At 40.6% G+C, this 27,637-nt stretch overlaps 2 protein-coding genes across 5 annotated transcripts in view; one reads left to right on the forward strand and one right to left on the reverse strand.

The window, feature by feature from the left end:
- The window catches only part of ARHGAP6 (Rho GTPase activating protein 6), a 285,658-nt gene that overhangs the window by 155,491 nt on the left and 102,530 nt on the right, over positions 1-27,637 (reverse strand). The gene's annotated exons all lie outside the window — the stretch shown is intronic.
- AMELX (amelogenin X-linked) lies at positions 675-19,937 on the forward strand. Of its 3 annotated transcripts, none has more exons than XM_075850351.1 (5): positions 675-748; positions 15,492-15,568; positions 16,934-16,981; positions 19,130-19,174; positions 19,317-19,937. In XM_075850351.1, exons 2-5 carry the CDS (start codon positions 15,515-15,517, stop codon positions 19,632-19,634), a joined length of 465 nt encoding a protein of 154 aa, XP_075706466.1. In that variant the 5' UTR covers positions 675-748; positions 15,492-15,514; the 3' UTR covers positions 19,635-19,937. The 3 variants fall into 3 exon arrangements, with proteins under 3 accessions (XP_075706466.1, XP_075706467.1, XP_075706468.1); XM_075850352.1 differs by lacking the exon at positions 675-748 and adding an exon at positions 11,663-11,738; XM_075850353.1 differs by lacking the exon at positions 675-748 and adding an exon at positions 14,137-14,204.

Below are 27,637 nucleotides of genomic sequence, written 5' to 3' on the forward strand. Positions count from 1 at the left end.
CTTGTTAGAGTGTACGTGGTGTAAGGTTAGGTACTGTCAGGGCTAGTTAAAAATAATTTAGCATTAGGGTATTAGGTAGGGCTAATTAGGGTTAGAAGTTCAGGGAGTTAAAAACTACGTTATTAGTTACAATGACAAAGTGGGTTTTCACTGTTGAAGAGGCGTACGCCTGTGTAATGGGGGTACCAGCCTCCTGCACCCTCATGACATAATAGGGGTCACAGCCCCCTCGCCTCCCGCGGAAGTTATAAAGGTTCCGGTCCCCACCATCTCCACGAGCCTTAGGTGTCCATTTGTGCTCTCAGCCCCTTCTGGGCCTCGTGTTTTCCCCCGTTTGTGTGACGTCATGCCGCTTGCAGCAAAGGTTAGACATGTGTCTTAGAAACAATGTGTAGAAACTGTAAAGTTAACAATGACCACTGGGGGGCAGTGGAACACAGCAGGAGTGAGAAAACAGACAGGCCATTAGGACAGAGAAAAAGGAGGAACCAAAGAACGGACGGAGAGAGAGGGAAGGGGGAATTGGCGGACCCCAGGAAGAGGAAGGAGAGGGGAGGGGACTTGGAGAGAGGGAAGATGCAGAGCTGAGTGGGGACAAGAAAATGACCAGGCTGCCACCATTTGTAGAAGGATCCTTGGCTCAACGTTCCTGGAGGAGGACTAGCTGGACATTCACTACAACTCAGCGGTGTCAGGAGACACAAGGGAAAAGACGTCATCTTCATCAACAGAGGAGCAGAAAGCAGAGGTAAGGGTGGTATGCCGCGTGGTAGTGAGTAGCTCTCGCTCTGACGCGCGGAGGCGCACGCGGTAATATATCCGCCGGACTCACGCCGTAGCCAAAGGGCGAGGGGCATAGCTTCCACCTTTGGGGATTCCGCAGTGTGAGTGGTAGCACCACAGTGATCCGCGGAGACGGCCCATTTCCTTCTTCAGACCCGCCGGGCCGGGTCAGTGAGCACCAGGCGCAGCCACCCAAGAGCGGGTAGGACTCCCACGAGGGCGAGTGCCTCAGCTACTGAGAGACTTGATTTGAATACTGTATTGTAGTTATTTGGCCTGTTTAAAATTGTGATTTTCAGTAAACCGTTGATTTGAAAAGAACTGAGTAGTGTTGTGGTGTCCACGTTTAGTCTTGCCTAACACATTATTCTGTGCAGAGTCAGAGTCTGACAGTGGAGATGAGGTGACATTTTTGATGTCGTCATCCTCAAGTGACACATCTAGTGATGAACGCCCCCCACAGACGTTCTATAGATGTACCAAATTCGGACGACCCTGCGTGGATTGCCCCTGATAATTATATGCCCCAGAAGCCTGAATTTACTGCCACCCCAGGAACCAACGTGGACACTACTGGATTTAGAGAAATAGATTTTTTTTAAATTATTTTTCTCTGATGAATTCAATTGCTTATGGTACAGCAGACAAATATTTATGCGGCACAATTTATTGCCCGCAATCCCAACAGTTATTATGCCAAGCCCCAAAAATGGACCCCTACCAATGCAAATGAAATACCAAAAATTACAAAAAAGTCCACTATTCGCTCCTATTGGAACACTGATATTCTACACCATTGCCCACTTTACCGCCTCACCATGACTAGGGCTCATTTCGAGATCCTGCTACGGTTCCTGCATTACAACAACAATAAGGAATGCCCACCCACAAATGACCCCAGTTTTGACAGACTGCTTAAAATTAGACCTGTTGTGAACCACTACAATTCAAAATGTATAGAGATTTACACCCCACAAAAATGCATTGCAGTGGACGAATCCTTGGTGCATTTCAAGGGCAGGCTACACTTCCGACAGTACCTGCCCAACAAGAGGTCTAGGTATGGCGTGAAGCTGTATAAAGTGTGTGAAAGCGTGTCCGGATACACTTTTAAATTCAGAATCTATGAGGGAAAAGATTCTGCAATAGAGCCCCCAGACTGTCTCCCTGTCCTAGGAATAAGTGGGAAGATAGTATGGGATTTGCTGCACCCCTTACTGGACCAGGGATACCATCTATATATTGACAACTTTTATAATAGTGTCCCCCTTTTGAAGTGCCTTGCTGCTATAGGAACCGCAGCATGTGGCACAATTAGGAGAAACCAAAAGGGTCTCCCCAAGGACTTGGTAGATCATACAGTGCGCCAAGGGGAAAGCAGGGCTGTTTGCAGTAACAATTTGCTGCTGGTCAAATACAAGGACAAGCGTGATGTCCTTGTATTGTCCACTCTCCATGCAGACCGATCCAGCCCTGTCCCAGTGCGAGGAACCACAGAGCAGACCATCAAGCCTGTGTATATCCAAGACTACAATCAGTTCATGGGAGGGGTAGATCTTTCAGACCAGGTTCTGCAACCCTATAATGCCCCCAAAAATACAAGAACCTGGTATAAAAAATTGTCCGTATACCTGACACAAGTGGCACTATATAATTCCTTTGTTCTGTATAAAAGTGCAGGCCATAGGGGGACTTTTCTTGATTTTCAAGAAAAAATTATTAAAACTTTGATTTTTGGAGACCACGATGGGGAGGGCGGCAGTGGAAGCAGCAGTGCTTCTGGAATAGTGGGCTCAAGAATTGATCATGGGCAGCATTTCCCTGGCGTACTTCCCCCCACTGAAAAGAAAAGGAGGCCCCAATGAAAGTGTTGAGTGTGCTCGATGAGGGGCATTAGGAAAGACACCACTCACTACTGTGAGACCTGCCCCTCTAAACCGGGCCTCTGCATTGGAGAGTGCTTTCGAATATACCACACCTCTGTTGATTTTAATTAAGTCCCTTTTCTTCCTGCCTTCTCCTATAGCTTGGGTATTTACTTTCGAAAATTTATTTTATTTCCCATTTTATCCCAATTGACATTTTAAAAAAAACCTAACAAATAAAACAAAAAATTCCCATTATACCCCTAGATGAATACCTTGAAAGTTTCAATTTTATTCAAGGAGGCATTTTATGAATTTGAGTTCTGATGTCCAATCCTGACATCCCAGTAAAACCACTAAATAGAACTAAAAATGTCCATTATATCCCTAGATGAATATCTTGAAGCACAGGAGAGAAGGCACGCTAAATATTAAGGCCTCAATATTTGTAGGGTCTAAATACTCGCTACACACCTAGATAAAAAGCATAAGGGTTATAGCTTTCAAAATGTGACATTATGTTGTCACTGAAATAGCATATCTTTTTTTTTTCAAAATGTAAGATGTCCTGTAATGACTATGTCCTGCCGCACAAAGCTCAATTTGTTTTAATGTATCGTGAAATGGGCATATTTTGTTTATTTGGAAGATCTCTAATAAACAAGCTGTTCCATATTAATACACCATGGGCTTTACTACAGTTTTATTCGGGTTTTTACTGGATCTCTTAAACCCGACAATACTTCTGGCAATACTGACATTATTTATGGACTAGTGATCCTTTACTGTTCCTATAGATTGTTTTGGACACTGTCCCTTTATATATTCTGTAGGTGATTGGTTGTTGTACGCATAGCGGTTCCTACCTTGCCGGGCAGGGCTCTGTTATGGTGTACCACGTTGCTTGGCACGTTCGTCCCTTATATAGGGATTGATGAGGCTAAAGAGACGTTGTATGACCAGTCACTATAAAAAATAAGATGTCATCTTAGCCCTACAGGTGTTTTTTATCTCGTGAACAAACTCGAGTTTGCCACATAGTTGGATACGTTTTCCTCCATTTTTTTTTAAATATATTGCCTTTCACTCCAGAACAGTTGATTTTTTCCACTATAATTTATTATATATCAGACTAGAATGCTGTTCACAACGCCATCAGAATGACACAAATGTGGGACAATTGCTTTGTTAGCAAGACATAGTCAAACAGGCAAATGCATTTTTCAGGACATGCCTCCTTTACGAGAACATAGTGGTCCGCATGCTCACTACACTCCTGAATAGCTTAAAGAGGCTCTGTCACCACATTATAAGTGCCCTGTCTCCTATATAAGGAGATTGGCGCTGTAATGTAGTTGACAGTAATGCTTTTTATTTAAAAAAACGATCTATTTTCACAACGTTAGGAGCGATTTTAGTTTATGCTAATGAGCTTTCTTAATGCCCAAGTGGGCGTATTTGTACTTTTGACCAAGTGGGCGTTGTACAGAGGAGTGCATGACGCTGACCAATCGGCATCATGCACTCCTCTCCATTCATTTACACTGCACTAGCGATATAGTTATATCACTATGTGCAGCTACATACACAAGCCCTAACATTACTACAGTGTCCTGATAATGAATACACATGACCATCCAGCCTGGACGTCATGTGTACTCAGAATCCTGACACTTCTGAATCTTTTTTGGGAGATTCCGGCAAGTGAAACGAAATCTCGCGAGATTACGGAGCTTCTGCAGAATCAAATGTAGCCTCTGGTGCCGCCGATGTGTCCTCGCTCGTCCGACACGATGCAGGACCTGGGGCAGGAAGTGACGTCACAGCGTGATCTCTCGAGAACACGCTGTGTGTCTGTGCACTGCCAGAAGCTGGGTGGTAACGAAAAGAACTGGATGATGCTGATTCGTCAGCATCATACACTTCTATTCACAACGCCCAGCCAGTAAAAGAAGTAAAAACGCCCAGATGTACATAAACAATACACGCCACTTGTACTTTAACTTTAAACACGCCCAGTTGTACTTTAGAAAGCCTCATTTGCATAAATATAAAAATGGTCATAACTTGGCCAAAAATGCTCGTTTTAAAAAAACAAAAAAACGTTACTCTTATCTACATTGCAGCGCCTATCTGCTGCAATAGCAGATAGGGGTTGCAAAATCTGGTGACAGAGCCTCTTTAAATTTAGCAAAAAACTGTGGAGTCAAAATACTCACTACACCCCTAGATAAATATCTTAAGGGGTCTAGTTTTCTAAATGGGGTAGTTTATGGGGAGTTTCTATCGTTCTGGCAGCTCAAAGCCTCTACAAATGTACATTGGGGCCTAAAACATTTTCAAGCAAAATTGGTGTCTTGAAAGCTACCAGGTGCTCTGTTCCCTTTGGGCCCTGCCGTGTGTCCAGGCAGCGCATTAGGGTCACAATGGGGGTATTTTTGAAAACAGGAGAAACAGAGTGATAGATTTTGAGGAGTGTTTCTTCATTCTCATGTTTGCTTTATAAAGAAATCTGTCTTTAAAATGACACATTTGGGAAAAAAAATTATTATATTTTTTTATGCCTGCTTTGCATGAATTCTTACAAAAAAAATGATGGGGTAAAAATACTTACAACACCCCTTAATAAATACCTTAAGGGGTGTAGTTTTCAAAATGGGGTCACTTGTGGGGGTTTCCATCATTCTGACACCTATAAGCCTGTAAGTCTTCTAAATTGCTCAAAATGTAATAATTTTTTTTCAAAAGTGCTGCCAAAACAGAGTAAAGAGATGGAAATATATATTTAATTTAAAAAAAATGTGTACAGTATGTGTGTACATATGTGACATATTGCAGTTAAAAATAAGGAAAAATTTTAATTTTTACAAAATTTCTCAAATTTTTCTATTTTTTAATTAATTTACGCAAATTGCATCAGTCTACTTTTACCACTAAAATAAAGTAAAACATGTGATGAAAAAACAATGTCAAAATTACTTGGATATTCAAAACTTTCGCAGAGTTATTCTCTGATAAAATCAGACATGCCAGATTTGACAAATCTGGCTTGGTCATTAAGGTCCAAACATGCTTGGTCACTAAAGGGTTAAGGCTCTGTTCACAATGGTGCTATGTTCCGTTCTCTTATTTTCCCATTTTTCTTCACGGCAAGAATAGCATAATAATAATCTTTATTTATATAGTGCCAACATATTCCGCAGCACTTTACAATTCAGGGGTACATTGTACAGACAATATCAGACATTACATATTGACAAAACTAATTTCCAATTCAAACAAGAGGAGTGAGGAGCCTGTTTGCAAGAGCTTACAGCCAGGACGTGATGTCTATTCACAATCCCGACACTTCAGTAACGTTTGTGTTTGATTTACAGCACAGCAAGCGTAATCTTGCGAGATTACGCTGTAAATGACAGCCCAGCGTGATCTCGATGTGCTGTGCTGTGCCTCGCATCTTTGCTGGAGGGAGATCTCTATTAACTCTCAGGACACTTGAGTAACGTTAGTGTGTGTGTATGTGGCTGCACATAGTGGTCTAGTAAGATCACAATGTGCAGAGTAAATGAATGGAGAAAAGTGTATGATGCTGATTGGTCGCTGATTGGTCAGCCTCATACACTTCTCTCCACAACGCCTACTTGGTCAAAAAGTAAAACACGCCCAGTTGTCTATTAAGAAACTCATTAGCATAAAGCTAAAATAGGTCATAACTCCGTCAAAAATGATCGTTTTTCTAAATAAAAAACACTGCTGTAATCTACATTACAGCGCCGATCACATCATGTACAAGATAGGGCACTTATAATGTGGTGACAGAGCCTCTTTAAACTGATTCAGGAAAGTGAATAGTGCATGGCAGCTTAGTCTGCAGTGATTTGACAGAATCCTAACAGACTACATTATACGTCAGGGATAAGTCAGGATTCATTGAGATCAGTTTGTAAGTGGATCCGTCATAGATGTCATGACTTCGCTAAGATGGGAACCCATTCAGTAGAAGTAATATGAGCCAAGTCTTCTTCCACTTCTTGTAGCCAGAATTTCTCTCATACTCCCCAAATATGTTTATGTTATTTACTACCAACAACAAAACTGTCCCTAGCATTTGTGTGTACCTGAGATATGCCTCTACATTCGGTGATCAGCAGAATATGCCAGCTCCTATACTAAGCAATAACTTATCTCATGATTATTATTTACTTGGTATGAAAAATAAACTGTGATCATCAACTTCTCCTACACATTGGGAACCAAGAAAATAACTAGATATGAGAACTAAAAGGCTGACTTTGCTACCTGCAATTGATAATAATATATCCCATCATGGGAAGAGACATATATTTTATTTAAAATGAACAGGTTTAAGCTTCTTCTTAACTAAGAACGATAATAAAAAATGCTGACACTTTATGGAACTGGTAAATATGATTGGTTGAGGTTAAAACATAGCTTGACTTAAATTGCCTCACTTGCCCTAGTCTTCAAACATCTCACACACGCCCCATGAACTACAGGCAACTTTAAGGTAAGAAAGCTACTGACACATTTCAATTTATATCACTCATATGGAAGTTAAACATTTTGAAAAATCTAAAATCGAATCTCCATGTGTGAAACCATTGTAAACAATGCATTGGGAAATGAATGAAATGGCAATTTCCTAATATAATATTATTTTTGGAATTCTCTCTTTAGCTAGAGGAGTATTCCTATAATGAAGGAAATTCACATTCCCAAATTTACAGCCGCCTGGAGTTTATGCATAAGACTAGAGGATGTCATACCGACATTACAGTACATTTTTTGAATGTGGTTTTCCTTCCGAATCATTTCAAGGGGTTTTGCCATCTCACCAATGCCCTGGCGCTGTGTCTGGTATAGCAGGCCAGACCTATTGACTGATCGAGTGGGGTGCTCTTGTAATTGGTAGGGGTCCCGGTGGTCGCATTCCTAGTGATATGTCATCACTTCTTGAGGTGGTAAAACCCATTTCATGTCCATATATAATATGTTGAGTCCAAATTTTGCCTACTATTTCCCCTTGAAAACAATATTTATTTATGTTGATATTAGGGTATCCTTTATAACCCTAAGGCCCCATGCACACGACCGTGCCCGCAATCACGGCCCGCGATTGCGGGCACAGACGGCCGCTGACTGACAGCCGCATTTTCGGGCCATGCTCCCATACAAAGTATGGGAGCACGGGCCGCAAAATGTGAAAGAACGGACATGTTCCATAATTCCCGGAACATTTCCACGGCACTGACACCCTTCCGTAGTGCTACGGAAAGGTGTCAGTGTTCAATGAAAGTGAATGACTCCGTTTTTGCGGACCGCAATTGCGGTCCGCAAAAACGGAGGTTTTTTGCTGTCGTGTGCATGGGGCCTAAGGCCCCATGCACACGACCGTAAAAAAACTCAGTTTTTGTGGACCGCAAATGCGGTCCGCAAAAACGGACCCATTCACTTCCATTGAACGCGGACACCTTTCCGTATCGCTACGGATGAGTGTCCGTGCCACAAAACTGTGCCAGGAATTATGAAGCATGTCCGTTCTTGGTCCGCAATTGCGGCACGGACTCCTCCATAGAAGTCTATGGGGGAAGCCAAAATTGCGGATGGCTACGGAGGTGTGTCCGCAAATACGGAGAGCCATCCACAAATACATAAGTGTTGCTAAGCGACACAAAGGGGATTTCCTATTAACCAGGCTCTTTTTTTGGTTATCCGTATATAGGGATACAATACGGATGCACTGCGGACCGTATTTTCGGATACCATTCAGCAGAAACGGGTACGTTGCTGATGATTTGCTGATGACTATAAAGCAATACGGAACCGTATTTACGGTCAGTATTTGTGGATACGGTCGTGTGCATGAGGCCTAAGGACCCATGCACACGACCGTGCCCGCAATCACGGCCCGCGATTGCGGGCACGGCCGGCCGCTGACTGACAGCCGCATTTTCGGGCCGTGCTCCCATACAAAGTATGGGAGCACGGCCCGCAAAATGCGAAAGAACGGACATGTTCCATAATTCCCGGAACATTTCCACGGCACTGACACTCTTCCGTAGTGCTACGGAAAGGTGTCAGTGTTCAATGAAAGTGAATGGCTCTGTTTTTGCGGACCGCAATTGCGGTCTGCAAAAACAGAGGTTTTTTGCTGTCGTGTGCATGGGGCCTAAGTCTAAATAAAAAAAAGCAGTTATACTAGGTGTAAGGCCCCATGCACACGACCGTAAAAAACCTCAGTTTTTGCGGACCGCAAACGCGGTCCGCAAAAACGGAGCCATTCACTTTCATTGAACGCTGACACCTTTCTGTAGCACTATGGAAGGGTGTCCGTGCCGTGGAAATGTTCCGGGAATTATGGAACATGTCCGTTCTTTCGGCTGTCAGTCGGCGGCCGGCCGTGCCCGCAATCGCCGGCCGTGATTGCGGGCACGGTCGTGTGCATGGGCCTTAGGCCTCATGCACACGACCGTAAAAAACCTCAGTTTTTGCGGACCGCAACTGCGGTTCGCAAAAACGTACCCATTCACTTTAATTGAACGCGGACACCTTTCCGTAGCACTATGGAAGGGTGTCCGTGACGCGGAAATGCTCCGGGAATTATGGAACATGTCCGTTCTTTTCCATTTTGCGGGCCGTGCTCCCATACTTTGTATGGGAGCACGGCCCGAAAATGCGGCTGTCAGTCGGCGGCCGGCCGTGCCCGCAATCGCGGGCCGTGATTGCGGGCACGGTCGTGTGCATGGGGCCTAAAAATGGATGCTAGTATTTTAGAATAGTTTTCTGACACAGTAAATCTTTGAGCTCCTAAACTAATTAAAAATTTTGCCTCACAGAAAAACATGACATTTTTAATCTCTAAAGAATATATATAGCCCTAGACAACTGCAGGCTTTTTATTCAGTGTGCCCAATAACAATGGGGAGGTCTGGAAAGCAACCAAAAGGAACTCAAGACATTGCCAATGTATTTTCAGCACTACACGCCATAGACTAGATCTGGCTGTCATAAAACTTGGAAAATAACTTGATTCCTACAGGGCTCTTGTGCTGTGACACTTGTATCTTGTATATCCGATATCATACCATACATGGCTCACAGCACACATTACCTAGCGGTGTTTCTAATAAATAGTAAGTTATTTAAGGCCGTAAGTGGTGCGCCAGGTGTGGTGTAGTTTTGTTGAGATCAGGGGTGCAATTTTGTATTAAAGAAATAGTTCTAGAAAATAGTACTTCTATGGAAAACCACATTGCAGTTAGTCTTCAAAAACTACGCAAGGTTTTCTGCTGCAATGCCAAGTTAACTTTTTTTTTTAAACCCCTATGTATGAACAGATACAAGGTTTTTCTACACTATTAATTTTTATACACTATTAACACGGGGGAAGATTTATGACAAATAATACAAAGGCAAAGTGGAGCAGGTGCCCATAGTAGCCATTTATTTATAATTTTGTAGTGGCCCTTTGATCCATCTGATTTACATTACGTTTGTGAACTACATTCAGCGTATGCACCAGGAAAGCTACCAGCCCATATGCCGAAGGTATCCATGGCCTCAGTTACCTGGCGTATGCCAAAAGACTGTGTTTCTTTTGCTGTAAAATATACCATAGTAAACTATGCTACTCTATACAGGGGAATAGAGTTATATGTTTTTTAATACGGGGTCCTAACGGTGGTATATGTCACTGTATGCCTTAACAGTGGCATACTGCGCAGCCTTCTGTCTGAGGAAAACGTTGGGAAGTCCTCCTGACATAAACCTCTGACGGAAGGCTCAAATGTGATGTGAACAGAGCCTAATTCTTCCAGTTCAATAAAAGTAATAAAAGCTAAAGTTTGATTGGTTGCCATTGGCTTTTTGATACCTACGGATGATCACATAGGACGTCACTTAAAGTTGTTTAAATTATTAGGTTAATCATTCATTTAATCTCTCATTTAAATATATATTTATTTATTCTATACTCTGAGACCTGCACCTTTATCGTAACAAATCAAAAAGTGGAAAATATGTTCGAGGATACCTATTAAGGGTATGTTCACACGGCTTAGCAAAATACGGCTGAAAATACGGAGCTGTTTTCAGGCGAAAAAAGCTCCTGATTTTCAGACGTTTTTGTAGCAACGGCGTATTTTACGGACGTTATTTTTCAATGGAGTCCATGAAAAACGGCTCCAAAAACGTCCCAAGAAGTGACATGCACTTCTTTTTCGCAGGTGTCTTTTTACGCGCCGTCTTTTGACAGCGACGCGTAAAATTACACCTCGTGGGAACAGAACACCGTAAAACCCATTGCAAGCAATGGGCAGATGTTTGTAGGCATAAAGGAGCTGTCTTTTCAGGCGTAATTCGAGGCATAAGGCTATGTTCACACGGAGTATTTTGCAGGAGGAATATCTGCCTCAAAATTCAGTTTGGAAGTTTGAGGCAGATTTTCCTCTCCCTGAACGCCGATTTTCGCAGAGTTTTACGTGGCGTTTTCCGCCCACGGCCATTGAGCGCCGCGGGCATAAAACACAGCGAAATATGCTTTCTCTGCCTCCCATTGAAGTCAATGGGAGGTCAGAGGCGGAAACGGCCAAAGATGGGGCATGTTGCTTCTTTTTCCCGCGAGGTAGTTTTACTGCTCGCGGGAAAAAGTCATCGACGCCTCCCATTGAAATCAATGGGAGGCATTTTTGGGCCGTTTTTGCGATGCGGTTTCCGCGTCAAAAAACTCGTCAAAATACTCCGTGTGAACATAACGCCCGAATTACGACTGAAAACAGTGCGTGTGAACATACCCTAATATATTCAGTTTTCAAAGTAGTCTTCGGCAGCATATTCTTCAAGTTGCAGTTCTAAGAACAGGTCACAAAACTGCTTCTACGAATGTGAGTGTGGTTTTGTCTGTCTGTTTCCCCCCATGGTTTATAAATACAAAGCGATGCTCATTCGTGTTTTGTTTTTTTTACAGCATACCAAGGTATAAGAACCACCAGGAGGATGGCACATGCACAATCCATAAATGAGTCCTCCCGACGTGTAACAACCCTTTCTCACAGTGATTTTAGTAATATGGTTAGCAGTTTAAGGTGCCTTACTGTAAAGTACACAGTTATACTAGCATAGAGGTAGCCCAATTACTCCAAAAGACAGTTTGATTTTTTTAGTAAAGAAATATAAAGACCTCAATAGCCCTAAGGTTATGTTCACGCGGTAAACAAAAAACAGCTGTAAAATACAGAGCTGTGTTCAATTGAAAACAGCCTCTGATTTTCAGCCGTTTTTTAACCCCTCCCGCCGCAGCCCTTTTTCAGATTTTAATTTTCGTTTTTTCCTCCCCATCTTCCAAAAGCCATAACTTTTTTATTTTTCGGTCGATATAGTCCTATGAGGGCTTGATTTTTGCGGGACGAGTTGTAGTTTTTTGTAGCACCAATTATTGTGCCATATAATGTACTAGGAATCGGGAAAAAAATTATTTGTGGGGCAGAAAAAAAAAAAAAACAGCGATTCCTCCATTGTTTTTTGCGCATAGTTTTTACGGAATTCACTGTGCAATTAAAACAACATGTTAACTTTATTCTGTGGGTCAATATGATTATGGCGATACCAAATATATATAGTTTTTTCTATATTTTACTACTTTTACAACTAAAAACCTAAGTGTAAAAAATAAAATTTATTTTGTGTCGCCAAATTCCGAGAGCCATAACTTTTTTATTTTTCCGTCGATTAAGTGGTATGAGGGCTTATTTTTTGCGGGATAAGCTGTAGTTTTTAACTATACCATTTTGGGGTACATGCGACGTTTTGATCACTTTTTATTACATTTTTTGTGGGAAGTGAGGTGACCAAAAAAGAGCGAATCTGGCGATTACATTTTTTTTTTTTTACAGCGTACACCGTGCGGGTTAAATAATGATAAATATGGTAATGTAATAGTTCAGACTTTTACAGATGCAGCGATACCAATTATGTTTATTTTTTTAATATGCCCTAGGGGGAGTAATGGGAAAAGTGTTTGTTTTTTTTACTTTTAATATTTTCATTTTTTTTACATAAAAAAACAAACCTTTATTTTACAAATTTTTTCTTTTTTTTTTTAGTCCTCCTAGGGGACTTCAACCAGCGATTGTTAGATCGCTTGCACTATATAATGCAATACTAATGTTAAGGGCTTAATATAAAGGGCTTAATAGCAGCACAAAGATGGCAGACCTGGGGGCCTTCATTAGGCCCCCAGGCAGCCATAGCAACCATTGCCGCCCCGCAATTGCATTGCGGGGGGCGCGATGAGCTGTTAGAGGGAGTCACCCCCCTCTTTCTAACAATTTTAAAGCTGCTGTTGCTATTGACCGCGGCATTTAACGAGTTCCCGCTCGTTACTCTGAAGTGTTGGCTGTAACATACATCCAAAACCCGCATCGTATGGGGCGGGTTCACTCTGTGAGCCCGTTCCATACTTCCCCTACCCGACTTTGGCGTATGGATACGTCAAATGTTGGGAAGGGGTTAAACATTGAGTGTTTTTTTAATTTGTTTTTACGGCCGTTTTTGGAGCTGTTTTACCATTGAGATAATGAAAAACGGCTCCGAAAACAGCTCAAGAAGTGACATGCACTTCTTTTTTACGGGGCGTTTTTTTACAGTTTTTGCAAACGGCCACATAAAGAACACCCATGGGAACGAAACGCTGTTTTTCCCATTGAAATCAATAGGCAGATGTTTGGAGGTGTTAAGCCTCCGTATTTTTAGCAGTTTTTAAGAGCATTTACGTCCTGGAAAATGGCTGAAAATAAGCCATGTGAACATACCCTTATAACATACCCTGCAGCCCTGGTATAGTCATTTTTTTATAAGGAGTAATTGCCCATGAGTAGATTTGATGCTTTCTCTTTCAACACCCTGACATATACATAAAACGCACAAGTCTAAATGTGAAACCTCAGATTTGATAGGGACAGCGTTATAGGGGTTTACTGCATTCGCTAATCTCCCCCTAGATGCACTTTCTTACCAAAGAAAATGTGAGAAACCTTGAGTACAACACGTTCTCATTTCAATTAACATTATATTTGGTGTTTATTAGGTATTTCAATAGTTCTTCTGCATAGAAAGTGTCAACAGACACGCTTCTAGTAATACACACATTAGAAATGCTGTCTTTGCTCAAAAATACATTGGCTAGCAACAATAATTATACAGTTTGGTATCAAAGCATTGAAAATCAGAGCAGAAAACAGTGTTGCACGAGCCTATGAGCAATAACTGTGTTTATATTTTGCCTCGTCCCATTGCTTTCTCCAACATACTTCACCACCCACTCTTTTCCACATGCCTGCTTCAAGCACAGCAGCACAATCTGCACTTGTTAACATTGTGACACGTGCATAGTTGAACAGGTGTTCCATGAGAACTGCATATCGAAACAATAAGCAAAAAGGTTTATTATATACTGTACCATTGTACATACCCTTGGATTGCCAGTTTCTTCTGCATCACTCAAATAAATATGAATTTACAGCTGTGAGTTTGTGTAAAGTAAGTCTTTTACAGCAAATATATGCAGCTTTACATATCCTTTCCTGGTTAATGAACCATGAGGAACACTCCCGTACACTAAGATCTCTTCCCTAACAAATATATGGATACAGATATGTCAGATGTCTGTGAACGAGCCGTAAATTTGTGTATGTCTATGCCAGCCCCTTTGTCCTTACAGCCCTGGGTGACACATTTTATCTTTAGATTGCCTATAGATCCTAAACTGCAAAACATAGTCACCTACAGTGGGACACAATAGTGGGAATATATATTAAAAAGTTTACGATGGTTTATTGGTGTAAAAAAGTTGCAGTTATGTGCTAAAATTTGCAACTTCTAACTTATCTCGCCACTTTTCAAAAGTGGCGAGAAAATGGGGCATGGTTTAACAGGGGGGGGGTGGCCTCCAGATGAACGAGTTTACCATAACTCACGCCAGAAACTGGTATGGATAAAATCTACACCTACTCATAGCAGGCGTAAATTTCCATTTCTATCGCACGGACAGCCAAACACACACCAAATTTATTTAGAGGGGTGTATTTCCCACCGACATGAATTAGTTTAAGACTGGTGTTTGAAATGTCTGTTTTAATATACTTCCCCCCAATGTCATCTGTTGCTAATAGAACATAAAACTGATTTCAAAACCAACTCAAGAGATTCTAGCTACGTCTGGATGATTTCATTGGCTGTGTGGCATCTTTTACCTTACTACCACCTACTATGCCAGTCGGTAAAGAATGAGGTCTGAAAAAAGCATGTGAACATTAGGATTTAAACTTTGTTAACAACCATAGAAGGAAACAAAAAACACCCAAAATCTAACAAGTTAGGTGAACCTTGCAGAGCTGGAAATTTTTCCAACTATAATGACATAAAATTAAGCCTCGTGGGAACAGAACACCGTAAAGCCCATTGCAAGCAATGGGCAGATGTTTGGAGGCATAATGGTGCCGTTTTTCAGGCGTAATTTGTGGCGTAAACAGCCCGAATTACGTCTGAAACCACTGCGCGTGAACATACCCTAATTCTGTCCCATTGTCTTTTATGTTAGATTCCTGTTTAGTATTTTATTGCTGTAGTTATGTGAAGTTGATAAGAAATAATTTAAGGGTGCCTGAAAAACATAGTAATATATATCAAACAATAACCTACTGATGAGAAAATAAGGACGATTATTCGTTTTTGCTAATGTACAAATTGGATTTTGGCCTTTGATAATAAGATTTTGTGTTTTTTAGTTAGAAAATACAACTTACTGTATCTAAATCACACTTACAGGTCAAAGATATTCTCAGGACATTATGAAGTCTTGGATTATGTTCACGTCACTCCTTGGAGCTGCTTTCTCCCTTCCAGTAAGTTTAAATAACTCTAGAAAATACATTTCTATTGCCTGGCCTAAACATATTATTGTTTTGTATAACTAATAGTATTATTTAGTGAAAGGAATACCACACATGAATTAAAAGAATAAAGGACTATTAAACGGAAGATGACGATGAATTATAATTGCAACAAACATTTTCACTGCTATTCTTCACAGTTTACAGTAACCATTTACTCCTCCTTGTCTATTGGAAAATAAGTCAGTCAACTGAAAAAAAAATCATAGAATCTTGTAGAATTTAGTTAGCTATTTTCCCTCAATAACTAAATTCTCATCCTTCATCCTAAAGCTAACTTTCTTCCAGTCAGAAAAATTAAACCAGGACTCTTGGCAGCAATACTGTAACAGGTTTTGTGCATATACTCCTGGCAATGTGTACCACCTATATGCAGTGTAGAATTAAAATGATATAATATGCAGGTATCAAATAATAGTATATGCTACAATCCCTTAATATATTTCTATTATTGGAGCATGAATAATCAGGTGAATCATACAAGTTCCCATTTAAAGCAGCCTGTATTCTGCATACTGAACAACAACACACAAGTTGTCTGCGGCTGCTGATTGGTTGCTTTCCTACAATAAATTCAATGAGCTTAAAAGCCTTCAGAATTGTAAAGACAGCTCTGGATGAGAATACGTTTTTATAGATACAGTTACTGAGGTGTAATTCGCTCATTAAATGTAATTATATCATGTATTTAATTACAAGTTAATTACCTATATCAATTTTGATATAAATATAGACGTAATTTATATTAATACAGGGTCAGACAAATCCCTGAAGTCAGCTTTCCTTGTCTAAAGGGTACAGTATTTCATCAGTTAATGCTGGGCATATTAGCTTTGTTTTTCAGACTGCCAGTTGAATTGCTGTAATATGTTTACAATGTAATAAGCGGGCACCATGTGCAGGTTCCTAGTGTGTATGTGCTGGATCTCTGCAGAGTAAAGACATCAGGTGGATGGACCATCTGTGGGACATAGTCAGGACCCAGCACACATATTATAAACAGAGGAGGCACCCATCCATGCGTAAAAAGAATTTATCATTTGTTTATTCAACCTGAAGCATAATGGAAATTAAATTCAGAATAATTATCAAAATATATTCTTTAAAATATCCTTATATTTTACCTTAAAAAGGTTATCTGTACTGATATTAATATCACTAATGACTGAAGAGACACTTTAAGACCTAAGGTTTAGTCATAAACCCTCAACTTTAAATGGACAATAGGTATATAAACTATGAGGTACTGGATATTCTCACCGTAATTATTATTGCTTTTACAAATTACTAACATGATATTTACATATTTAATTACAGCTATCACCTCATCCCCAGCATCCGGGATTTGTCAATTTAAGGTATGAGGTACGGAAATTGGTGTTTTTGTATATGTTGCCCACTGTGTATGGCATATATGCCATAAATGTCTGATAGATGCGGGTCCCACCTCTGGGACTCGCATCTATGTCCAGAACGGGAGTCCCCCACCTGAAGAGGCAATCGCTCTGCTAGGCTGTTTTTGTAAACCCTGGCTACTCCTCCATTGATTCTCCGCAGGGATGCAGCTGCCATTGGATGTCTCATATAGCGGGAAGGGGGCAGGGGACCCTTATTCTGAAAATAGGTGCTGGTTTTTGAGCGGATCCACATCAATCAGACATTTGTAGCATATTCTGTGGATATTTTATAAATGTCTAAGATTCCCCTATGAGCTGGCCATAGACATGAGATAAAGATCTACCTCCTGATGTCTGCAAGTATGTGTATGAAGGGGAGGAGAGGGCTTAAATTACAATATGCCTGATCCTTTATTCTCATAGGAGATAATATACATGGTGGCATCGGTAAAAATATACATCGTGGCATCGAGCCAAATAAAAAGTTCAGCCTACAGTTATTCTATGTTCATGGGCAGCTTAAAGGACTTGTCCACTACCGGTTTTTGATCGGTGCGTGTCCGACACCCGGTGCCCGCACTGATCAGCTGTTTTGGCTGCCTGTGGGCACCATATGTCATTGCATAGTATGCAATGTATGGAGCCGGAAGCAGTTGTCTCTGTACATTGCATAGCGGCCGCTCTGCAGCTCTGCTCCTATTCACTTGAATAGGAGCAGAGCTGCAGTATTGCAGCTAGGCCGCTATTCCGTGACCGGAGAAATCTGCTTCCAGCATGGACGTCTGGTGCCCGGAGGCAGCCAGAGTGGCTGATCGGTGCGAGGTCCGGGCCTCGGACCCCCACAGATCATTTACTGATGACCTATCTGGTGGATAGGTCATCAGTTGTCCGGTAGTGGACAACCCCTTTAAGACTGTTCCATTGCACAACTGCAGTTCCGAGTAATACCACTGCAAACATTTCTGTTTTTTAGCCTCCACATAAGAAAGACAAGTGCCCAAATTATGCACCATACTTATAATACACAATATATATATTACATAACATATTCATCACAGAAGGTCACATTTTCAACAGATATTTGTTCACTTGGAAAAAAGAATGAGACCACGGCTGAGAGTTGTACAAATCTCCTATATAACCACAACACAGCAATTTATCTATGTTTCTACATAAAAAGGACCTGTCACCAATACTTGTATTTCTCATGAAATAACAATTCTTTAGCATCTTTTCTTAGATCTCTGTGTTGTGCCGTTCCTCTGTTATTCTTCCTAGAAACTTATGAATAAATTGACTACTAGTTCTTACCAGTTGGGGGTGTGTCTTTACACACTGTGACACAGTGCAATCAGTGCTAATAGTGTCAGACTCTGCAGGGACACACCCATTTTACAACGGCAATAGTAACGCCCAGTTGTCAATATATTTATAAATATCCAGAAAGAATAACAGAGGAACGGCACAATGTAGAGTTATGAAAAAAATGATGCTCCAGAGTTGTTATATTTTGGGGAATACAAGTAATTACTAAAACAGACATGTCAGGAATGGTCATGATAGGTTCTATTTAAGAAAGCATCCCTTTAGGGTACATAAATGTATCTTACTATAATAGTAAGTGCAGCCATATATAATTAGGCTGGACGCCGATTTTCGCAGCGCCGCGCAATACGCTTTCTCTGCCTTCCATTGATGTCAATGGGAGGTCAGAGACGTAAACGCCGGAAGATAGGGCAAGTCGCTTCTTTTTCCCGGGAGACGGTTTTTCCGCTCGCGGGGAAAAAACGCCTCCGCCTCCCATTGAAATCAATGGGAGGCATTTTCGGCCGTTTTTGCGCGTTTTCCGCGTCCAAAAACTCTGAACTAATGTGTTTTGCCTGGAAACACTATTTATGTCATTGTTCCTTATTTTTATTTTAAAAAGTACATATGAATGTACATCAGTAGTAAACCATATGACAAATAGTTGGATATGCCTTATTTATAATCTAATACATGGCAACAGAAAGTGCTCAGTTTGCTTAGATTAGTGGTCATTTACATGGCAGGTGCATTGCTAATTTGGCTACAACATATAGCAAAGATAATTCAATATTTCTATATTTACTTTTAGATACTGACACCTTTAAAATGGTACCAGTCCATGATGAAGCATCAGGTGAGACATTTCATTATGACTATGTATGTGTAATTCTTCCTGTGAGATTCTAAATAGACAGTAACGTGTGGTAGCCATAAGGCGAGTAGGCACCCACAAGAGCACTTTCTATCTTTTAAGAAAAAGAAAATCTGTTTTGCAGTATCCTTCTTATGGTTATGAACCAATGTCTGGATGGCTGAAGAATCCAATGGTTCCAATGATGCCACAACAACAGCTACCACATCCTCATGCAATTCCAAAATTACCGCCACACCATCCTATGCTAATACCTCAACAACCAATGGTACCTGTACCTGGCCATCATCCACTGCTTCCACTTCCACCCTCACAGACCCATCAATTAAATCCAACTTATTTTACAAACCCTGAAAATCAACAGCCAACACACACTCAACCTATGGAACCATCAAAGCCTGATCTTTCACACCAGCCTGGCCAGCCGCTTTTCCCAAACTAACCGCAGCCTCCTGTTGAGGAAAGGCCACAGAATCTCTGGCAGCCAGCAAGCAAAACCCAGTTAGAGGAGCTGGTAAAAATCACTGAACTGGAAGCAGCACGCATTGTTTAATGATAGATTTAGATCACCAAACAGTACAATCATATGCGAATGATCGGTATGTAAATATTAAGACCTATTACAATAGATTATTTGTTTAATGTATTAATCCCCAAAGGGATGGTTACATAATGTGACCTGACTAATATGGTTATGGAATTTCTCAAGCTTATAACAGGGAGACCATCGAACTTTGCAAAACCTTTGAGATAATACATTCTCAAACAACCTAACAAAACGAAAAATAAAAAATATCAGACAAAGTCACTAAAAAATACAGACTATTGTGTATTTCTACACCTATTTGTTTTACAAGGGAAACACAAAAGTGGCAATATCACAACATGGAAAATATGGAAAAACAAAAAAGAACTGCAGATCTAATAAATGTATTTTCCAATAGCAGATGAGTATCTAGTAATTCATCCGTACAGATCTCGGCAGCATAGTTTTTGTTTTTTTTAAGAAAAAGTCCCTCCATGGTTCAAGAACGTCTGTAAAATACTAGGGGGGGGGGGTAACAAAATATAAAGGTCACTACAAATAGTTCCACTTGTGGCCAGTAGACAGAAATTGTGTTTTTGTTTTTCTTATATCTTGGCCTGCTCTCATGATAAAAGGGATTGGAATTGTAGTAGATTAGATTAAGTAGTAATGCTCTCTATAATTCGGCTCCAAACTCTAATGAGTAAACATACACTTAAAACATATATGTAAAATCATATAAATGACAAAAAAAAAAAGAGAAGAAAATAAATACTGAATGAAGTTAGGCCCAATGGCAATTTCTACGGTGCCCAACATTCGGTGCCCAATGTGTTTCAAAACTATTCTAATACAAGTCAAGGTAAATGTAAATCTTTTGGAGTACATCTATTAAAGAGGCTCTGTCACCAGATTTTGCAACCCCTATCTGCTATTGCAGCAGATCGGCGCTGCAATGGAGATTACAGTAACGTTTTTATTTTTAAAAAACTAGCATTTTTGGCCAAGTTATGACCATTTTTGTATTTATGCAAATGAGGCTTGCAAAAGTCCAAGTGGGCGTGTTTAAAGTAAAAGTACAACTGGGCGTGTATTATGTGCGTACATCGGGGTGTTTTTAATACTTTTACTAGCTGGGCGTTCTGATGAGAAGTATCATCCACTTCTCTTCAGAACGCCCAGCTTCTGGCAGTGCAGACACACAGCGTGTTCTCGAGAGATCACGCTGTGACGTCACGCACAGGTCCTGCATCGTGTCAGACGAGCGAGGACACCGGCACCAGAGGCTACAGTTGATTCTGCAGCAGCATCAGCGTTTGCAGGTAAGTAGCTACATCGATTTACCTGCAAACGCCGAAGGGTTGCAAAATCTGGTGACAGAGCCTCTTTAAGTAATGGCATTCTACTCTTCAAAATGTAGCAGGCAACTGCAACATTTGTTGATCGATGATACATTGCCACATTGGGTAGTAATAGGCAACCTAAAGTATGCATATGAAGAAAAACATAATTTGGTTGACAAGAAACATCAGGGCTCATGTATCAAAAATGAGTACATTCATATCTCTAGAGCTTTTAACGCTGCACTCTGATTGGCTGCTGTGGGCAACAAGGACGTTTTCTTTTCTGAGACAGTTTTGATACATGAGGCGCATTGTGCGACAGATATTTCTATCTACCCACACTTCAATCTGTTTGATAAAAACATAGATTTAAACCTAATTCGGATGGGAATAAAATATGCCAATCTGATTTATTTACTATTAAAAGATTGTTTTGAGATTCTTAATAAGTGAACCAGATCCTTTTTGTTTTGCACTAGAAAATAGATTTGTAATTGTTTGCAGCTGTATAAAAATGACAAATTATTTTCTAATTTTAACATTTATTTTTAGGATTAACTTCCATTGAAATTTACAGAAAACAAAACTGCAAGAAAGTCATATTTCTGACATCTTTGTCAACAGAATTTCCCTTTTAGATTGTTAATGTAACTGCATTAAAATAATAAAGTAAAAATAAAACAAATTTACAAGTATGTAAACTTGCACCTTGTGTTTAACTAATTCTTCATCAGGATTAGAATCACTATATTACTGCAGAACATCATCTGAACAATATGTAACTGAACAACATTTTAGATTACAATGCCAAGTAAAATGTAACAGCAAAAGCATGGTAAAACCACGTGTATTTGCCATTGGATTTTGCATTTTTTGTGCATATTTTCCAATGCTGTAATGGTTAGGCGTCCTGCTACACCGCTGTCCGTACATGTGATCATACCCCAATCTTCATGCACAATATACACGTTTCATGGATTGTAATCCAGATTATTTGACTAGTAATAGATATACAAAGTGAGACATATGTTATACATTTTTGGTTTAAAAAACAACTAATTTAAACATTTTCCTATTAGGCTGGGTCCCCACGTAGCGTAAATGCTGCGGAATTTCCACAATGGAATTCTGTGGACGGAAAGTTAAATCCGCAGCATGTCAATTTATGCTGCTTTTTTTTTGGTGCAGTTCAGTTGCAGGTTTTCTCCATTGAATTCAATAAGGATTTAAAACCCACAATAAGAGGTAAGTGTTGTGACTTTTGCAATGGAAGTGCTGTGATTTCACCACAAAAATCGCAACTCAGAAAAAAAAAATAGCTTTTTTTGTGTTTAAAAAGAATAAAAAAAAGCTTATACTTACCACCGGGGCGTTGTCATAGCGATACTTTCTTCTATTCTTCTTGCTGGCCTTCAGGGATGACGGTTTATCCCATGTGACTGCTACAGCCAATCACAGGCTGTAGCAGTCACATAGGCTGCTGTGTCATCCCAGGAGGCCGGACAATAGACAACGGAGGGACGCGTCACCATGACTATAGCCCGGGCCAACTATGAACTTTTTTTTCAAGCGCTGTTTTCCGAAGCAGAAATTGCGCCCTAAACTGCACCACAAAAAGGTATTTTAATGACAACAATATTCAAATTATCATTTTCTATACTGTAACATGTTTGTCCTCTAAAAAAAATTGCTAAATTTGCAGATTTCACATATTAATGTCTAGGGATGCAGTTTAGGTGAGGTGCCAGATCTGTTAGGCCCCATGCACACGAACGTGTTTTTGCGGCCGCAATTCCCCCGAAAATCCATGGGAGAATTGTGGTGCAATTCTTTTCTATGGGGCCATGCACACGACCGTAGTTTTTACGGTCCGTGCATGGCCCGGGAACCCGCACCGCAGAAAGAACGGGCATGTCCTATTACGGACATCTTCTGCGGTCCGGGCTCATTGAAAACAATGACGGCGGTCATGTGCATGTCCCGTGATTTGCGGGCGGCCCGCGGCTGACAGTCCGCAGCCGGCCGACCCGAAAATCACGGCCGGGCACACGGCTACGTTCGTGTGCATGAGGCCTTAAAGGGAAGGTGTCGCGAAAAAATTATTTTTTATATATATAAATTTGCTTTTAGTATGTTATTAAAATAAATTTTATTTATTTGTGTTTTTGTGTTGTACTTTTTTCTTTTTTCTTACTTTTACTTCACTATGGGGGCTGCCATTTTTTTTTCATCTCTGTATGTGTCGATTAACGGCACATACAGAGATGGAATACGGCACATACATCCCCATAGAGAATGCGAACGGGAGCCGTTCCATTCACTATAGTGTACGCCGTCTGTGTGGGAACGCGCATGCACCGCTCCCACACAGTCCAAAAGGAAGGTCTTCGCAGAGCGACATCCAGCGCCATTTTCATGTGGACAGGAAGCCGCGGCCAGACAGTAAGATGACTACTTCCGGTCGCGGCTTCCAGACATATGTTCCTGGCAGCGAAGACACGAGGAGTAGGATCGGAGGCAGCAGGAGCAGGTAAGTTATGTTTGTGTATGTGATGTGTGCATTATGTTCGTGTTATACCGTCTGATTACCACTGTATCTAATCCTCTTACACTGTGTGCCGCCATTTTCTGAGCGAATGCACAGTGTAGGAGGATTAGAAGATTCAACCACCTCTTTCTCCTGGCACTAGCCAGGATAAGGGAGGGGGGATTGTGTGAGCACACTAGAGCGTGTGTGTCTACACCAAATTTGCTGCATAAAGCAATGAGGTTGCTTTACCACATTGCAATGCTGCAATTTTGGGAATTGCTCCCTCTAGTGACCAGCACATGGAAATGTTATAAATTAGAATCTAATTTATAATATTTCCTGACTTGTGAAAAAATTAAAACAATTAAAACAATGTTTAATCACTTAAATACTAACTGTTTAACTGAAAAAAAAAATATAAAATTCTAGCGACACATTCCCTTTAAGCATTGCAATGTCCTGTAAAAAAAAAATTGGCTCATCTACTTAATCCGTGTAAAGAAATTCTCAAGGGTATTTGGAAGCTCGTACAGATCTAGAGGTGCCCATAGAAATCAGAAGACAAACTGCTGAACCGTAGATTTCCGCAGGACCAAACCACTATCTATTGCATATGGGGGTCAATTGACTTTCCTCTAATGGCAGAGTTTTCTCTGTTCTTGTGGGAAATAAGTCACTGCAAAAGAGTAAGCATGCATGTTAATGGTGGAGTCAGGAGGACTTGCTGTTGGCCGAAAGACGATTCGGCCGACTACTATATAAAGTGTAGGGGCAACTTGATACCTACTCATCGCTTTTGCATCAACTGCTTAATCCTAGGGGGTTGTGCGGGCGTAAAAATTATTTTTAAAACGGCTCACGACGGTCAGCAAACATAAAAAAAAGCCAAACAATATACTCGTCAATACTCCGTTTGCTCCCGTTCAGTCGCTGCCGATACCTCCGCTGGTCTCTACTTTTGGCTGCAGCAATGACATGCCGGCACAGGGATATGTTATTGCCTGCAACCAATGACTGACAACAGCTGTCACTGGCTATGACCAGTGATTGGCTGTTGCCCAAAACTTTACAAAGAATGAACTCACTTTGTTTTATTTTAGAAGAATTTCCGGATTGGTTTTTTGCTTCTAATCTTGTAGAATCCCACATTATATAGCAGCTCTTCACAGGAAACAAGTAAAGGATATTGGACTTAATGGATTATTAGGTGCCAAATTAAAGAAATTTCACTGCACGTGACATCCTAATGTATATAACTTTATAATAAAGTTTTTAGTTTTGCATATCACTGTCTTAAACTTGATAAAAAAAGTGACATTGTATTGATGTTCATTCCTATAAATGGTGCCATATAAAGAGCCTAGGACGTCTTTATTTTCAGACGTATATTGGGAACAGCTGTGCATGGATTCAATGTTGCTAAAAGGAGATTATTAAATGCTTCACATCTGGTTGTGGAATGTAACCACGGTAAAGTGCTGCTTGTTTACTGAAAGGGAACGATCTGATCACTGGCTGACTACTACTCGGAAAGATGTCCATCTGAACTACTTTTACAGACTTCCTGTATGAAATGCCATTATCATCCTGGGACAAATCCACTGAATGAACACAATGCGTTTACTACACTTACAATTTGCATCGTTATAGAAAAGGCTATATACTGTAGCTATATACTGTTTTACTGTATATACTGTCAGATCCCCATAACAAAAAAAATAACCGCCCTGGTGATTCTGATAAACCCCCCTATCTTCAGAAATGAGGACCTGGTTCATATTTGCCCCCACATTCCTATCCGGAGAGAAAGGCAACATGACCCTCAAGAAGGTTTTACTCCCATATTTGGTAATGGGGAGATCATTTGCATAAAAGGGTTGTCCATGAGTAGAAAACATGGCTGTTTTCTTCTAAAATCAGCACCACTCCTGTTCTCGGGTCGTGTTTGGTATTTTAAGTGAATAGGGCTGAGCTGTCATACCAGACACAACTTATGGACAGGAGTGGCACCGTTTCAGTAAAAAAGCAGCTAACTCTGGACAACCCCTTTAAGTACTCACCAGACATCTATCTATCGTCTTTATGAAATGCCATGTAATAACAAAGTCTGCTCAACTAGAAGAAGATTATATCAGAGAGCTCTGAATTGTGCAATTAACAGACAAGATCCGCCATGATATGACAATGGCCTGCATGAATCGGAATGTTAATTATAGGTAATAAATAAATAAACTAATTATCTTCTTATTTCACTAGTAAACATCTACTATTCTTTGACAAGTAGAGCAAAGGTCAGAGAAAACATGTCAGCCCATGGGCACTGGAATTACTAACAATTAGCTGGAATACAAATCCTCATAGGGCATACCATCATATTGCTGAATCCGAACAATGCCAATGAATGTCTGATACCATCAATATAAACACGTGTTGTTGGTAGTTTTGTTTCTGCTGTAGCTGAATATATAATGAAACATGTCTAAAAACAGATTTACCCACAGCATCTGTGATTTCTAATGTGTTCGTAGTTGCTGGGATCGTTACAGTTACAGTATATGTAAGATAGTTGTGTTTTCTAACCATCCCAGCACTTTGTGTCTCCATCACATGACCATGAACTGAATTGTATCCACTGGAAGTAAACAATGAATGTTTCTACTGAATAACAACAAGCAGAGATCTTGAGACGTGAGGAATTAATACAGACTGTATATTGGAAATTGTATAACTTTTAATTATACGAAAACTAACATTAATTTGCTGAAACCGGACAACCCCTTTAATGCTGAGAGGGAATATTTTTAGAACTTCACAGTAAGAGATGGGCGTTCACATACTTATACTGAACATCTGAATCCTAACAAATATTTTTCTTTCTTTCATCACTAAGAGAAAATTACAAGTTACATAATTGAATAACAGATAAAATGTTGCCTATGTCATCGGGGACAAATAAATCCTTCACCTAATGTGTAATAAACATTAGACAATGTAGCTAGTGGGACATACTGTACTTTAAATGTTTTCTCAATGACAGAACACGGCACACTGTAACACAAGCACTGATGGGTCGCTGGCAAAACTGTTTTAATTCCATTGACAATAGAGGAGTAGGGATAATCAGTAAAATGTGTCAGTAAAAAACAATTGCAGTATTATGTTAAAGTAAAAACTGTTGTTTTTTATTTGAAATTTGTTAAACACACATCTGATAAGTGATAAGTATAATGGAGTTAATTTATGTATCTCTTCCAAACGGGGAACTGTGTATTTAAAGTATATAATATCTTCTCTCTTGATACCAGTTGAAACATAAGACATAATGACAGAAGGGCACTATACTCTGACTGCTACTTAGTAACAAATTGGTGAAGGGTTTCGGAAGACTAAGAAAAGAAGCAGAAGTATGTAGAATAGCACATCTATTATGTAGTATGGTCTATGTTTAAATGTCAGAAAAAAGTGTTGAAATAACTTTAGTCTGATATAATAGAATGTACAAAATAGATGAATATATGGTAGTACAAAATAACAAGTCCAACAAGACCGGGGTTATCAACTATAACTGCAATAAAACCAGGCAGATTTGTTTCATATACAGATGACACAAGGGCAGTGGCGTAACTACCGCCGTAGCAGCCGTAGCGACTGCTACGGGGCCCGCGGCATGAGGGGGCCCGTGTCATCCGCCGGCACGGGCCCCCACCATGGCCGCAGGCTCCGCTAGCAGCCGCTATGGCTGTTACAGCGGGACGCCACTGAACACGACTACGACAGAGCAGGGAGGTATCTCCCGCTCTGCCATTAAACAAAAGGCATGTATCCCCTATCCACAGGATAGGGGATACATGTGTGATCGCTGGCAGCGATAAGGAGAACGGGGGACTGAAAGTCCCCTGAAGTTCTCCATCACAAACTTCGGACTTCCGGGGTCTGTGTCGGCAGCTCCGTAGAAATGAATGGAGCGCCGGTCGCGCTTGTGCGCATGCGTGACCAGCGCTCCTTTCATTTTTATTGAGCTGCCGACACAGACGCCGGAAGTCAGA

The sequence above is a fragment of the Rhinoderma darwinii genome, chromosome 2 (genome assembly GCF_050947455.1).
Source record: "Rhinoderma darwinii isolate aRhiDar2 chromosome 2, aRhiDar2.hap1, whole genome shotgun sequence".
Taxonomy (NCBI): domain Eukaryota; kingdom Metazoa; phylum Chordata; class Amphibia; order Anura; family Rhinodermatidae; genus Rhinoderma; species Rhinoderma darwinii.

What these genes read in the sequence shown, in the direction of transcription:
- AMELX (XM_075850351.1), top strand. Translation starts at nt 15,515, where the DNA reads ATGAAGTCTTGGATTATGTTCACGTCACTCCTTGGAGCTGCTTTCTCC. An exon ending in GAGCTGCTTTCTCCCTTCCA is followed by an intron (nt 15,569 to 16,933) that starts GTAAGTTTAAAT and finishes ATTTAATTACAG; the next exon opens with CTATCACCTCATCCCCAGCA. An exon ending in TTGTCAATTTAAGGTATGAG is followed by an intron (nt 16,982 to 19,129) that starts GTACGGAAATTG and finishes ATTTACTTTTAG; the next exon opens with ATACTGACACCTTTAAAATG.